Source organism: Mobula hypostoma, chromosome 5, assembly GCF_963921235.1.
Source record: "Mobula hypostoma chromosome 5, sMobHyp1.1, whole genome shotgun sequence".
In the NCBI taxonomy this organism is placed as follows: Eukaryota; Metazoa; Chordata; class Chondrichthyes; order Myliobatiformes; family Myliobatidae; genus Mobula; species Mobula hypostoma.
This window is the reverse complement of record NC_086101.1, coordinates 34999993-35014654: the sequence shown is the minus strand read 5'-3', so window position 1 is coordinate 35014654 and position 14662 is coordinate 34999993. Positions and strand designations below refer to the sequence as shown.

The 14662-nt window shown below is 44.1% G+C and overlaps 1 protein-coding gene across 3 annotated transcripts in view; it reads left to right on the top strand.

Moving 5' to 3' along the window:
* The first annotated feature begins 2120 nt into the window (after window positions 1-2120).
* si:ch73-390b10.2 (Golgi pH regulator) overlaps window positions 2121-14662 on the top strand; it is a 68380-nt gene continuing 55838 nt past the window's right edge. For all 3 annotated transcript variants that reach the window (XM_063048367.1, XM_063048366.1, XM_063048368.1), the window contains exons 1-3: window positions 2121-2193; window positions 5939-5998; window positions 10764-10867. In XM_063048367.1, coding sequence (XP_062904437.1) covers window positions 2152-2193; window positions 5939-5998; window positions 10764-10867 — 206 coding nt within the window. In that variant the 5' untranslated portion in view covers window positions 2121-2151. The remainder of the gene's footprint in view (window positions 2194-5938; window positions 5999-10763; window positions 10868-14662) is intronic.

Genomic DNA, 14662 nt, shown 5'->3' with positions numbered 1-14662 from the left:
AGGCCTCTGAACTTCATTCTGCAACTGGATCCTTGCCTTCCTCATTGGGAGATAAGTCAGAGTGGATTGAAGGTAGTACTCTTCCTCATTCATAATTGCACCGCAAGGATGCATACTTAGCCCACTGCTCTACTCTCTCTACATTCATGACTGTGTGGCTAGGCATAGTTCAAACACCATCTATAATTTGCCAATGACACGACTGTTGGAGGCAGAATCTCAGATGGTGGCGAAGAGGTGAACAGGAGAGAGATCAGATATTTGGGCAGCTTTGCAACGACAACCTCACACTCAACATTACTAAGGCCAAAGAATTGACTGTGAACTTCAGGAAGGGGAAGTTGGGAGAACATACACCAATTCTCATTGAGGGGTCAGCGGTGGAAAGAGTGAACAGCTTCAAATTCCTGGTCATCAACATCTCAAAGGATCTATCCTGGGCTCAACACATTGGAATAACCACAGAGAAGGCATGCCAGTGACATGGACATCTTCAAAAGGTGGTGCATCGAGAAAGTAGCGTCCATCATTAAGGGCTGCCATCCAGGTTGTGCCCTCTTCTCACTAGTAATATCAGGGAGGAGGTGCCCTCAATGTTTTAGGATCAGCTTCTTACCCTCCACCATCAATTTTCTGAACACGACCTCGTTATTCCTCTTTTGCATTTTTCTACTAACTGATAGTAATTTTTATCTTGCTCTCTATTGCTGCCGCAAAACAAGAAATTTCACAACATACTGTATGTCAGTGGTAATAAATCCGATTCTGTCTCACTGTTTGAAAGACCCTGCTGTGTCTAAACAGGATGATGCTTTTCTTCTGTTAACAGTGGGCACATTCTTGAGCTGATCAGGTGTAAAGTTTCCATGAAACAGCGAAGAAATATTGATGTTGCATTATGAATATAAGCAAGTACACCATGGCGGGGTTATCGAGTTCTTGCCATGCTGCTTGGGACAACAGATGTAAATAACCAAACCCCCATAGATTAATTAGCAGGTTTCTGTTGTACTGCAGATTTCTGGCATCAGTTTGTCGATAAATGAGCATCCTCATCAAGAATGGCACGTGCAAAAGGAAGTCTTTCAAAAGAACTAGTTTCTTCTACCAGTTGGAGCTGTACCATGAAACAGTTGTGTAGCTTGCTGCTTCTCTCTGGTGGTCAGGAAGCAGAAGTGCAGCCAGCAGAGCCAGAAAGATAGATAATACCAAGGTGCGAAGGTTATAATTACTTTGATCTATTAATAGCTTGAACAGGTGTACAGGATATAATTTCAAAATTTGCAGAGATACAAACTCAGAAATAACAAGGACAGTGAGCCTTCGGGGGAATAGAGATTTACTAAAAATAGAGAGGTAAAATACCAATGAAATTTATTATAAACAAGTATGAAGTTCATATTTTGTGGTGAGGGGGAGGAGGTACAAACTAAACCAGATAGTTGCATCGGGAAAAACACCAAGCAGACTGTCCAGTTCTAAGCCCCATTCATCAAGGAGGATGTCGAGAAGGTGTACAGTGCATTTCAAAGTGGGGTCACAATACCTTCCTTCTGTTCCTCAGCGTGGCAGCACTAGTGCTTCTTTCTACTCAACACCACCACTCCCCACCCCCCACCCCCCACCCCGGTGTGGGGACCTAATCCCCTTCCCTCCTGTTGCTTGCCTCTCTTCCTACTCCATCGTGTAGGAAACCGCTCCACTCTCACACCCTGTATCCCTACTTCTACCCTCATCCATCGAATTCTCCCCTTCCGACCACTTCCTCCCTCCTCACCCGCCCACTCTCCCTTCCTCCCACGATCCCTCAACCCTTCTGTTGTTACCTCTATCCCTCCCTCCCTATTCCCTAAACCCCTCCAATCTTCGTTCATCGCCCTCCGCATCTTCATCGCTGTCACTCCCACTATCCCTCCCCCTCTCCCTAGTCTTATAGTCCTCCTCCTTCCAACCCCACTCCCTCCTTCCATCTCACCTCACCTCCCTCTCTCCACTCAATCCATCTCACCCCCTAGCCCCACTCCCATTTCACCCTCCCTCCTCTTCACTCTTAACATAATTTCCTCCGTTGCCATGGTTTCCACGAGCCCGCGCGACTCGTGATGTCACAACGTCGCGGAGTGATGACGAACGTGGGAACGGGTTGTCGCCATGTCGTTTGTTGTGGACTCGGTCATTATGTTCTCTTCGCAGGTCAGTGAGGTGCATCCTGTCCCGGACCTATCCACACTCTATGTCGGTGTACTCCCCCTCCGCCCCTTCACACAAACTGACAGCGCAGGGCTAGGCTACTCGGCCCGCCTGCCCTGTGCTGTCCCTCCATCGCCACCTCTGCCCTACTTCCGTTGGGCAGACAGCTTCCCTCCACCGTCCAAGGTGAAGAACTCCCCTGGCAAACCCGTCTATACCGGCGCAGAGGTTCACCTGAACCGGTACCATTGATCTGCTTTTGGGTTTCCTGTCCACGTGTCTTTAAACATTGTAATTGTGCCTGCCTTCACCACATCTTTTGGCAGCTCGTTTCATATACCCACGACCCTTGAGGGAAAAACTTGCTCTCAAGTCGTCTTCAAATCTCTCCCCTCTCACATAAAACCGATGCCCTCCGGTCCCTTACCTTGGGTAAGAGACCTTAACTATTCAGTTTATTTATGACCCTCATGATTTCATAAAACTATAATCCCTCTCTCTCTCTCTCTCTCTCTCACACACACACACACACACACACACACACACACACTTTTGTGGTTGCTTTTTTCCCTCAAATTTACTAGACAAAGGCAGGATGTTGTTATTCTATGGACCAAACAGTGCAGGTCCAGCAGCTGAAAGAGTGGAGATGCAGAATTATACTAGATCAGTCTTGTAATATTTCTTCTCTTTTTAGACTGGGAATTGCCAAGCTTTTGTACTCATCAGAAGATTGTCAGATTGACTTTAGAATTTTGAAGCTAGAGTGACACTGTCAGAAATATCTTTAATAATAAGTTAAACCAATCTCTCCGTGTTCTCTTTAGAAAAATAGAAGCGTAAGAAATCTCATGACACTACTTGAAAAAAATTGCATAATTATCATCAGTATCCCCAACCGGTATTTATCCCTTAATTCACATCATGAAGTCAAATGATCACATTGTTGTTGGGATTTTAATTCCCATCATGAAGTCAGATGATCACATTGTTGGGATTTTAACTCACATCATGAAGTCAGATGATCACATTGTTGTTGGGATTTTAATTCCCATCATGAAGTCAGATGATCACATTGTTGGGATTTTAACTCACATCATGAAGTCAAATGATCACATTGTTGTTGGGATTTTAATTCCCATCATGAAGTCAGATGATCACATTGTTGGGATTTTAACTCACATCATGAAGTCAGATGATCACTGTTGTTGGGATTTTAATTCACATCATGAAGTCAGATGATCACATAGTTGATTGTGGGGATTTTAATTCACATCATGAAGTCAGATGATCATGTTGTTGTTTGTGGGGATTTTAAAGGGGCAGGGAGTAGAATCAACTTCTCCGTCTTCTGATCATTGAGGCCAAAGTTGGCCAAATGGTCTCCTTGTGTTCCATAATCTTCATGATTCTTTCTGCATCAGTAGCCGTACTGTAGCTGCCAAAGCTCTAGATTTCCCTCCCCAAACATTTTTTCTGTCATTGTCATTTAAGCCAATAATTCAGACCAGAGCTATTGACCAAATGTCCATAATGCTTCCAAGAAGTGCCTTGTATTTGTTAAAAGTATAACTCTAGGTTATGGGTTTGGGGTATTCTGTTTAAAAGAATAGAAGCCTTTCAGGTATATGGTCACTAGGATGGCATTGATTTACTTATTCTTCAGACAGATCTGTCTCTTTTCCCCCTCCCAAAATGAATCACACCCAAATCTGCAATTTTTACCCCAGCTCCAACCATATTCTGACTCAATTTTAGGACTGTATCTCTCCCTCCTTCACAATATTCCTTAAAGTTTACTTAATTGACAAAGCTACACCTCCTCCCTCATCACCATGTAGGGACCTAAACAGTCCTTTCAGATGAGGTAGAGATTCACGTGCATCTCCTGTAACCTTGTCCAATGCATTCAGTGCTCGCGATGTGGCCTCTACGTTGATGAGACCAAGCATAGGTGACAGGTTTACAGAGCACTTGCACTCTGCCCGTGACAGCCACTTTAAGCAGTTGCCTGTCATTTCGGCACTCTTTCCTATTCCTACACCAAGCTGTTCGTCCTCAGTCTTCTGTACTGCCAGGGTGAGGCCCAAGCCTGAATAACAGCATCTTGGATTCCAGTTGAGTAGCCTATATTCCAATGAATTGAATTTTCCAATTTCAGATGAACAACTGCCCTGCGTTCCTTTCCCTTTCTTGCTGATCCACCTAGGTTTATTATGTGTGTATGCGCGCGTATCTATGTATCCATCTTTCTCTTTCTCTCTCTATCTTTATTTATCTACCGACCTCACCTGTTCCAAACCCAACCCCCTACTCCCCCCATATTGGGGTGTCATGGTAGCATAGTATAACACTTTACAGTACCAACAACCAGGGTTCAATTCCCTCCACTGTCTGTATACGTTCACCCCCGACCACGGAGGTTTCCTCTGGGTGCTCTGGTTTCCTCCCACAGTCCAAAGACCTACAAGTTGGTCGGTTAATTGGTCATTGTAAATTGTACTTGTGATCAGGCTAGGATTTAATCAGGGGATTGTTGTGCGGCGTGGGTTGATGGGCTGGGAGGGCCTATACCTTCTAAAAATAAAATATTTTCTTGACTGGTAACCCTCTCCCACCTGGTTTCATCTGCCCATCATCTCAGCATCTGCCCCTTATCACATTCCACCTACAACTTCCCCTTGCTATCCCTCCTCTCATACTCCACCAGCCTCTGTCTCACCCCTCCCTCTCACTTCTATAAACCAGCTATGCCCTCCCCCCACAGCATGCTTCCAGGCCTAAAGAAGGGTCCCAACTGAAATGTCATCTCCACGGATGCTGCTTGCCCTCCAGTAGTTGTTTTCTTCCAGCAGTTGAGTTTTTGTTCCAGATTCCAGCATCTGCCCTTGTTTATCTCCATTGTCTGAGCCGTTGGTCACCTGTCCTGCTATTCTGATGAGTGTTGGTTTTGATGTTCAATAATGTGAAGTATCTCAGGCTATTTTGCTATGCTAAAGGCATTATGTACGTTCGAGTTATATAGTGATTGTGTGTGTGTGTGTATATATATATATATATATATATAAAAATGTTGGTTGTTCGTCCATCGTCGACGTCGATGAAGACCTTGACACCATTATTGATGGTGTCGAGACTAGCGCTTGATTTGGATTTAAGTGAGGGAGAGTTGCGCAGCATCAGCCTCACGCTCTCTTCCCAATTCCCATCTGGATCCAGTGGCAAGACAGAGTCGAGATGGCTGGAGGTGGGACTAGGCGCAGTGGATGACCAGGACGTCTTCTGTGTCTTGTCCTGCTCTACGCGTTCCACGACGCTTGCAGAGTCAGCCTTCTTGACCATTGGACCTTCCATTGGTCTCGTCTGCTCAATCCGCCGGAGTCTGTCTTCGCATGCTGGGGTAGACAACTCCTATCTCACCGAGGGTTTGAGACCCGTCTGCTACCCTCACCTGGTTTAGCTGGCTTGTCAAAGCCATTGCCCGGGGTGTGGCCGCTGGCACATGCAAACAGCTACGGGGAGCCACAGGTAAGAGCTGAGTGCCAGGTGGGGACCAAAGGTGGACTAACCGCCTTGAAAAGGACGCGACATGTTCCCCCACCAGAGCTGCTACCCCTCCCTGACACCCCATACACCTATGTATGTATGTGTGTGTGTGTGTGTGTGTGTGTGTATATATATATGTATGTATAAAATTGTTGAAGTATTTTGACGCTACATCTTCTCCCTTTCTGCATCACTTTACCAGGTACTTTTTTTTGGCTTCGGATGGCTTTTCTTCATGCGCCAGTTATTCAAGGACTATGAGGTAAATTCTGCAGCCATAAGGTTCCTGAATTGCTTATGCTTGATACTTTTGCTCAAAATAATCTATCTATACTTCAGTTGTATAGTTTTGAATTTCTTTGGTGTTTTGCGGTGAATGTTAAAGTTGCCCTTTCAAAGTCAGTAGAGAAGTAAAAATAAAAAAGATAGAAATTGCGCTATTGGTCTCTGGTCAGGAAATACAGAGCACTGAGGGGACTGTGAATAATATTTGTCACCATAGACACACATCTGTGGACCTAAGGTATCTTGGTTAGACCACATGTAGACCACCTCAAGGTAATGTTGGGTTCTGCTTTCCATTTTGGCCACACAGCAAAGTGTACCGTATAATGAAAGTTTCTATTTACCTTTTAACCAATGCGTGCAGTATGGAGTTTCAGGTGTATAAGGATATTTCTTTTCTCAGTACACCTTGTTTAGAACACACTTGAACTATTGGGAAATTTCAGAACTCCTATTGCAAAGAGAAAACACTGGAAAAAGTGCACAAAATACTTGTGTGATAGTTACACTAAGGCTGTGGAGTTCAAAAAACATTTACAAGTATTGCATCCTGTATTTCTCTCTATTCTTGGTGTAAAAAAAAACTAATTTCATTGTAAAATGTTCCACAATATTATATATGCAGATTTTCCGTGTTAGTAAAATGTTTGGCTTTGTTACCATAACAATAATCATTCTGTGATTGATCATTAATTAATCATTGTCCTCTGTTTTTCCCCCTATTTACCTATCCCTTCATTCCATCAATTCAACCATCACTGTTGCCCTTTAGTAAAGGAGTACTATCCTCCTTACCAAGCTTAGCCTATCTATGAATTTAGTTCTCAACAATTTGTTGATTCTCACACCTCACTGAAGCAGCATAACAATCCACTTGCCTACAGTGGTGCAGACCTCAGCCACGTGTCAAATGAGTGATCAGGTGAAAGTCAGAGAAGGCACTGTGGAGAATAATTGCTGATATAAAACCAATGGGCAAATGGTTTTTGCTTTGCATTTATACCGTGCAAAAGCAATTACGGCGGGCAGCCTGGATACACCTCCTTTCCTTCCCTACTGCATTGATTTACTCTGAATATTTGTTTCTCCTGTCTTTTTCAGTGGTGCTTTTCAGATGCTGTAGCTTTCTTAATGATTAAACTGTAGCTTGTAATGCAAGTGCAAGAAAGGTAATAGGGCTAATCCTAGGAATTGTGGTAAAAGTTCAAGTTTAATTGTCATTTAGCCAAATGTGAATACCATTAACATGGCCAAATTAAAAAGTGCTACTCAGGGCCAAGGTGCAACAAACAGCACCCACAAAGTACAAGGCAGATAAAGCTCACATAAAAGAGCAAGCACATGTAAAATAGCAGTAACATATAGTCACACAAAAAAAGTAGTCCAAGTCCCTGAATCCATGAATGTTACAGCAGTCTACAGTCAATCACAATACACCTTGTCTTTTGCCAAGCGAACAATGGGGCAGCAGCACCAACTCTAGCATGGCTGCTGTGCCTCCGGTACTCCGGTGGAGCGCCTGATTCTGACGCCTCTCTGGGTGCTGTGCCACAGTGTCTACGCTACTCCGGTGGAGCGCCTGGTTCTGACGCCTCTCTGGGTGCTGTGGTTTGAGCCCTAGTCCTCACTATGACCGAAGTTACCCAGCTGCCCCGCCATTTGCCAAGAAATCAATGAATTGGACCTGCAGCATTCCACATCACCAATGTCCAACAGGGTCTTGTGATCACAAGGAAAGCAACTAAGATGATCACTCACTCTTAGACTGCACAACTCCTTCGTGCATTGACTCCTCTCTGATGCAGGCAGCATCACGTCTGCGCCAAATCCAGCTCCTTCAGTCTCTCTGCCAACAAGCAACTTGCTGATGGGGTAGATCTGCAGTACTTTGAAGTTATTCATATCCCTCAGGGTTTTGCAATCTTAAAAAAATACAATTAAAAATAAGACAAAAATACAGTTCAAATGAGTTGATCCCGTTGAAGCCAGTGTCCAGTCATATCAGTGGTGGGCAAATTAATGAAGAGGATTCTTAGAGGAAGGATTTACAGATTTCGGGAAGCATAGTCTGATTAGGGATTGCCATCATGGCTTTGTGAATGGCAGGTTGTGCTTCACAACGCTGATTGAATTCTCAAAGGGTAGTGACAAAACAGTTTGTATATGGATTTTAGTAAGGCATTTGACAAGGTAGGCTCATTCGAAAGGTCAGGAGGAATGGGATCCAGGGAAACTTGGCTGCATAGATTCACAATTGGCTTGTCCTCATAAGGTAGAGGGAGATGGTAGATAGAGTTTATGCTACCTGGAGGTCAGTGACCCGTGGTGTTCCACAGGTATCTATTCTGGGACATCTGCTCTTTGTGATTTTCATAAGTGACTTGGATGAGGAAATGGAAGGGTGGATTAGTAAGCTTGCAGATGACATAAAGCTTAGCAGCTTTGTGGATAGTGCACACGGTTGTAGGTTACAACAGGACATTGATAGGATGCAGAGCTTGGTTGAGAAGTGGCAGATAGAATTCTATCTGGAAAAATGTGAAGTGATACATTTTGAAAGTTTGAACTTGAAGGAGGAGTATGAGGTTCATAAAAGGATTCTTAGCAGTGTGGAGAAACTTTGGGATCTTGGGGTCCATGTTCACAGATGTCTCAAAATTGCCTCACAAGTTGACAGGGTGCTGTGCTGGCCTTCGTTCGTCAGGGATTGAGTGCAAGAACCGCAAGGTAATGTTGGATCAATCGCTTGGCATTCAAGATGAGGTAATAAATTGGATTAGATATTGGCTTTGTGGAGAAACCACAGAGTGGTAATAGATGGCTGCCTCTTTGACTGGAGGCCTGTGTCTAGTGATGCACCGCAGGGATCGTTGCTAGTCCCATGGTTATTTGTCAACTATATCGATGATCTGGGTGATAATATAAACTGAATCAGCAAAACTGTGGATTACAAGATTGCAGGTGTAGTGAGAGCGAGGAAAACTATCAAAGTTTGCAGCAGGATCTGGACCAGCTGGAAAAATGGGCTGAAAAATGGCAAATGGAATTTAATGCAGACAAGTGTGAGGTGCTGCATTTATACTTTATACTTTATTGTCGCCTAACAATTGATACTAGAGCGTACAATCATCACAGCGATATTTGATTCTGCGCCTTGCGCTCCCTGAAGTACAAATCGATAGTAAATATTAAAAATTTAAATTGTAAATCATAAATAGAAAATAGAAAAGGGAAAATAAGGTAGTGCAAAAAAACCGAGAGGCAGGTCCGGATATTTGGAGGGTACGGCCCAGATCCGGGTCAGGATCCGTTCAGCAGTCTTATCACAGTTAGAAAGAAGCTGTTCCCAAATCAAGCTCCTGAGCCTTCTCCTGGAGGGAAGAGGGACAAAAAGTGTGTTGGCTGGGTGGGTCATGTCCTTGATTATCCTGGCAGCACTGCTCCGACAGTGTGCGGTGTAAAGTAAATCCAAGGACGGAAGATTGGTTTGTGTGATGTGCTGTGCCGTGTTCATGATCTTCTGCAGTTTCTTCCGGTCTTGGACAGGACAACTTCCATACCAGGTTGTGATGCACCCCAGAAGAATGCTTTCTACGGTGCATCTATAAAAATTAGTGAGGGTTTTAGGGGACAGGCCAAATCACTTTGGGAAGACAAACAAGAGTAGGATTTACGTGTGAGTGGTAGGGCACTGAGGAGTGCAGTAGAACAAAAGGGATCTGGGAATACAGATCCATAATTCCATGAAAGTAGTGCACAGATAGATAGGGTCATAAAAAGAGCACGTTGACCTTTGTTAATCAGTGTATCAGGTAAAGGAGTTGAGATTTTATGTTGAAGTTGTATAAGATGTTGGTAAGACTTAATTTAGAGTAATGTGTGCAGTTATGGTCACCTACCTACAGGAAAGATATAAATAAGTTTGAAAGAGTGCAGAGAAAGTTTACAAAGATGTCTTGAGGGCCTCAGTTATAGGGAAAGGTTGAATAGGTTAGGACTTTTATCCCTAAGTGTGGCGCGTAGCTAAGTGGTTAGGGCGTTGGGCTCACGAGGGTTGTGGGTTCGAGTCTCGGCCAAAGCAGCATGTTGTGTCTTTGAGCAAGGCACTTAACCATACACTGCTGCAGTCCACCGAGCTGAAAGTGGGTACTGGCAAAATGCTGGGGGTTAACCTCGCGATAGACTGGCATCCTATCTGGGGGGGGGGAGGGGGGAGTCTCGTACTCCCAGTGGCTTCACGCCACTGAAACCGGTACAAGCGCTGGCCTGATGGGCCACAAAGCTCGGGACAGACCTTAACTTTAAAAGAACTTTTATCCCTAGAGCATAGGAGAATGAGGAAGTATTTGATCAATGTGCACAAAATTATGAGGAGTGTAGACAGGGTAAAGCAAGCAGGCTGAGGTTGGGTGAGACTGGATTAAAGGTCATGGGTTAAGGGTAAAAGGTGAACTGCTTAGAGGAACATGAGGGAGAATTTCTTCATGCAGAGGGTGGTGAGATTGTGAAACGAGCTGCCTGTGGAAGTGGTGGATGCAGGTTTGATTTCAATGTTTAAGAGAGATTTGGATAGATACATGGATGGGAGGGGTATGATGGAGGGTTATAGTCTGGGTGCAGGTTGATGGTGTTAGGTAGATTTATAGTCCAGCATAGACTTAACATTTTGGCATAATATTGTAGGCTGAAGGATCTGCACTGGGCTGTGTTCTGCTTTGAACCCTCTTCCTTTTTTGATGCAGGTCCGACAATATGTTGTCCAAATAGTTTTCTCAGTGATGTTTGCTTTCTCCTGCACTATGTTTGAACTCATCATCTTTGAGATTCTGGGTCTCCTAAACAGCAGGTGAGTGCATTCCTTATTATGATGGTGTAGGTTTAAATCTCCTCTCATACTACCCAAGAACATTCTTCTGAAATTGTAGTTGTACATAAAGGCTGTCAGAATTCCTTGAACACTGATTTGAGATTAATTGTATATAGAAAATCAAAGCATACTTCTTCACTCTTAATTACATGCCAAATTGATATATTTTGTAGCTGTTACACTGGGCAATTCAGCTAAAGAGTTCCTTTGAAGGTGTCCCTAGGTGTGCAGGGGTTCCTGAGAACTGTCCGTAAACTGAATTTCCTGCGAGTTGGAAAATGTTTTCCCAAAATTGTATCAAAAAATCTTTAGTCCCTGTATCCTTTGAAGATGGATTCGTGAAAGTGAGCGTGGGTGATAGGAGTTGTTACCAGCAAGTAATCTGAAAAAAATGCTTATCTCAGTGCAGCCTGGGTGTGTGACAGTGGGTGCTGACCTTCTAATCAGAGTCAGAGTCAGGTTTAATATCACCGGCATAAGATGCAGCAGTACCATGCGGTACATGATAAATGTAGAAAAAAAATCAATTACAGTAAGTATATATACCTATGTATATTAAATAGTTAGATTAGAAATAGTACAAAAACAGAAATAATACAAAAGTGAGGTAGTGTTCAATGTCCATTTAGAAAATGGATGACAGAGGGGAAGAAGCTGTTCCTGAATCGCTGTGAGTGCCTTCACACTCCTTCTGTACCTTTTTCTTGACGGTAAGAATGAGAAAAGGGCATCTCCTGGGTGATGGGAGTCCTTTATAATGGATGCCACCTTTCAGAGGCACCACTCCTTGAAGATGTCTTGGATACTACAGAGGCTAGTACCCATGATGGGGCTGACTAAATTTACAATTTTCTGTAGCTTCTTTCGATTCTGTGCAGTAGCGCCCCTCCCCTACCCCAAACATACAGTGTTGCAGCCTGTCAAAATGCTCTCCGCAGTATATTTGTAGAAGTTTTCAAGTGTTTTAGGTGGCAAATTCTCCTCAAAGTCCTAATGAAATATAGCCACTGTCTTACCTTCTTTATAACTGCATCCATATGTTGGGACCCAGTTAGATACTCAGAGATATTGACACCCGGGAACTTGAAACTGCACACTCTCTCCACTTCTAATCCCTCTATGAGAATTGGTTCATGTTCCCTCAACTTAACCTTTCTGAAGTTCGCAATCAGCTTTTTTGGTCTTACTGACGTTGAGTGCAAGACACCACTCGACTAACTGGTATATCAATGATCTATAGATGGCATTTGAGCCTAGCCACATAGCCATGGGTGTAGAGAGAGTAGAGCAGTGGGCTAAGCACACATCCCTGAAGTGCACCAGTGTTGATTGTCAGCGAGGAAATGTTACTACCAACCTGCACAGATTGAGATCTTCTGGTTAGGAAGCTGAGGATGCAATTGCAGAAGGAGGTACAGAGGCCCGGGTTCTGTAGCTTTTTGATCAGGACTGTAGGAATGATGGTGTTAAATCCTCAGCTACAGTCAATGAACAGCGTCTTGACATAGGTGTTTGTATTGTCCAGGTCATCTAAAGCCACGTGAAGAGCCATTGAGATTGTTTCTGCTGTAGACCTATTGTGGCGATGGGCAAATTGCAGTGGGTCCAAGTTCTAGCCGAGGCAGGAGTTGATTTAAGCGATGACCAACCTTGACCATGATTAAATTATATATAGTTTAATAAAAGTGTGCACTAATTAGAGGTAGATTGTTGTTCATAATGTTTGACCTTCCCTGAGGAGAGTTTGAAGAACCATTGGACAGTCCTGGCATTGTTTCCTGGGGAAGAGGTTTGAGTACTATACCTGAGAGTAGAGTCTGGGAGAAATAGTGGAAAATCAGACTTTGTAAGTCAGGTCTTTTGTAACCTGAGACACTCTGGAGTTAGTGTCATAATATAAGCAGTGTTACAATCAATTTAAATGCATCAAGCTTCCACAAACAGCAACAAGGGAATAATCAGATAACACAAGCGATTCTGTAGATGCTGGAAATTCCAGAGCAACAAACACATAATGCTGGCGGAACTCAGCAAGTCAGACAGCATCTATGGAGGAGAATAAGCAGTCGACGTTTCAGACCAAGATCCTTCATCAGCACTGGAAGGGAAGGGAGAAGAAGCTGGAGGGAGGGAAAGCATATAAGCTGGAAGGTGATAGGTGGAAAGGTAAAAGGCTGGAGAAGTAGCAGTCTGATAGGAGAGGATAATAGATTATGGGGGAAAGAGGAGGGGCACCAGGGGGAGGCGATAGCCCGATGAGGGGAGGATGTAAAGAGGGAGCCAGAGTAGGGAATTGAACAAGAAGGAAGGGGGAGAGTGGATAAAATTATTGAAAGTTGGCAAAATCGATATTCATGCCTTCAGGTTGGAGGCTACCCAGACAGAATATGAGGTCTTATTCTTCCATCCTGAGAGTGGCCTCATCATGGCAGTAGAGGGGGCCAAGGATCAACTTGTTGAAATTGGAATGGCGATTGGAATTAAAATGGTTGGCCACAGGGAAACCCTGCTCTTTGTGGACGGAGTGAAGATGCTCGACAAAGCAGTCCCCCAATCTATGTCGGGTCTCACCAATACATTGGGAACACCAGATACAACTGGCGGCGTGTTCAATTGCAGCAGATTCTATGGGGTCAATCGAAGGTGTTATTGTCCTTTTTAAATGTATCTTCTATGATCACAAGACTCTGCTGGTCATTACGAACTTAAAGTACTACAGGTCCCATCAGCAAGTTGCTCATTGGTGGAGAAACTGAAGAAACTGGACTTGGTGCAGATCATGCTGCTGTCTGCGTCAGAGAGATGTCGGTGCACATTCTCAGAGCGAGTGATCATCCTAGTCACTTTCCTTGTGATTGCAAGACCCTGTTGAATATCGTTAATGTGGAATGCTGCAAGTCTGTTTCACTGATTTATTGGCAATTAAGCTTGAACTAAAGTAGATGACCCCCATAGATTTGCAGGTGAAGTGCTGCCTCATATGAAGGATGGTTTGGGGCCCTGAACTGAGATGAGTGGACGAGTGTCGCATTTTTTCTGCTTGCGGAGATAAGTGCCGGGAGAGAGATTACTCAGGATGGTTGAATGGACAAGGGAATCATGGATGGAGAAATTCTTGTGGAAAGCGAAGAGTGGGGGAGAGGTAAAGATGTATTTGGTGATAGGGTCCTGTTGACGATGGTGAAGGTTGCGGAGAATGATGTGCCAGGTGCAGAATTTATGGGGTGAGGGGGGATGTCTGAAAAATGAAGGAGATGCAGGTGAGGGCAGCATCAGTGGTGGAGGAAGGGAAACCCTGTTTTTTTGAAGAAGGAGGGCATCTCTGATGTCCTGAAAAGGAAAGCCTCATCCTGGGAGTCGGTAGGTTTATATGATATCAGTATACACTTTGTCTCCAGAGATGGGGCCAGAGAGATCGAGAAAGGGGAGAGAATGGTTAGAAATGGACCAAGTGAATATAAGGGCAGGGTGGAAATTGGAGAAAAAGCTGTTGAAATTGACAGGCTCAGCATGTGTGCATGAAGCAACACTAATACAGTGGTCAGTGTGTCGCAAAAGGAGCTGGAGAGCATTACCAGGGAAGGCTTGTTCCATAGAGCCAGCAAAAAGGCAGGCATAATTGGGGACAGTGTAGGTGCCCATTGCTACACTTTGAGTTTGGAGAAAGTGGGAGGAGCCAAAAGAGAAATGGTTGAGTTTGAGGACCAGTTCCACCAGACATGAGACTATGGTGGCGGAGGGAAACTGGTTGGGTCTGCTGCCAAGAAAGAAGCA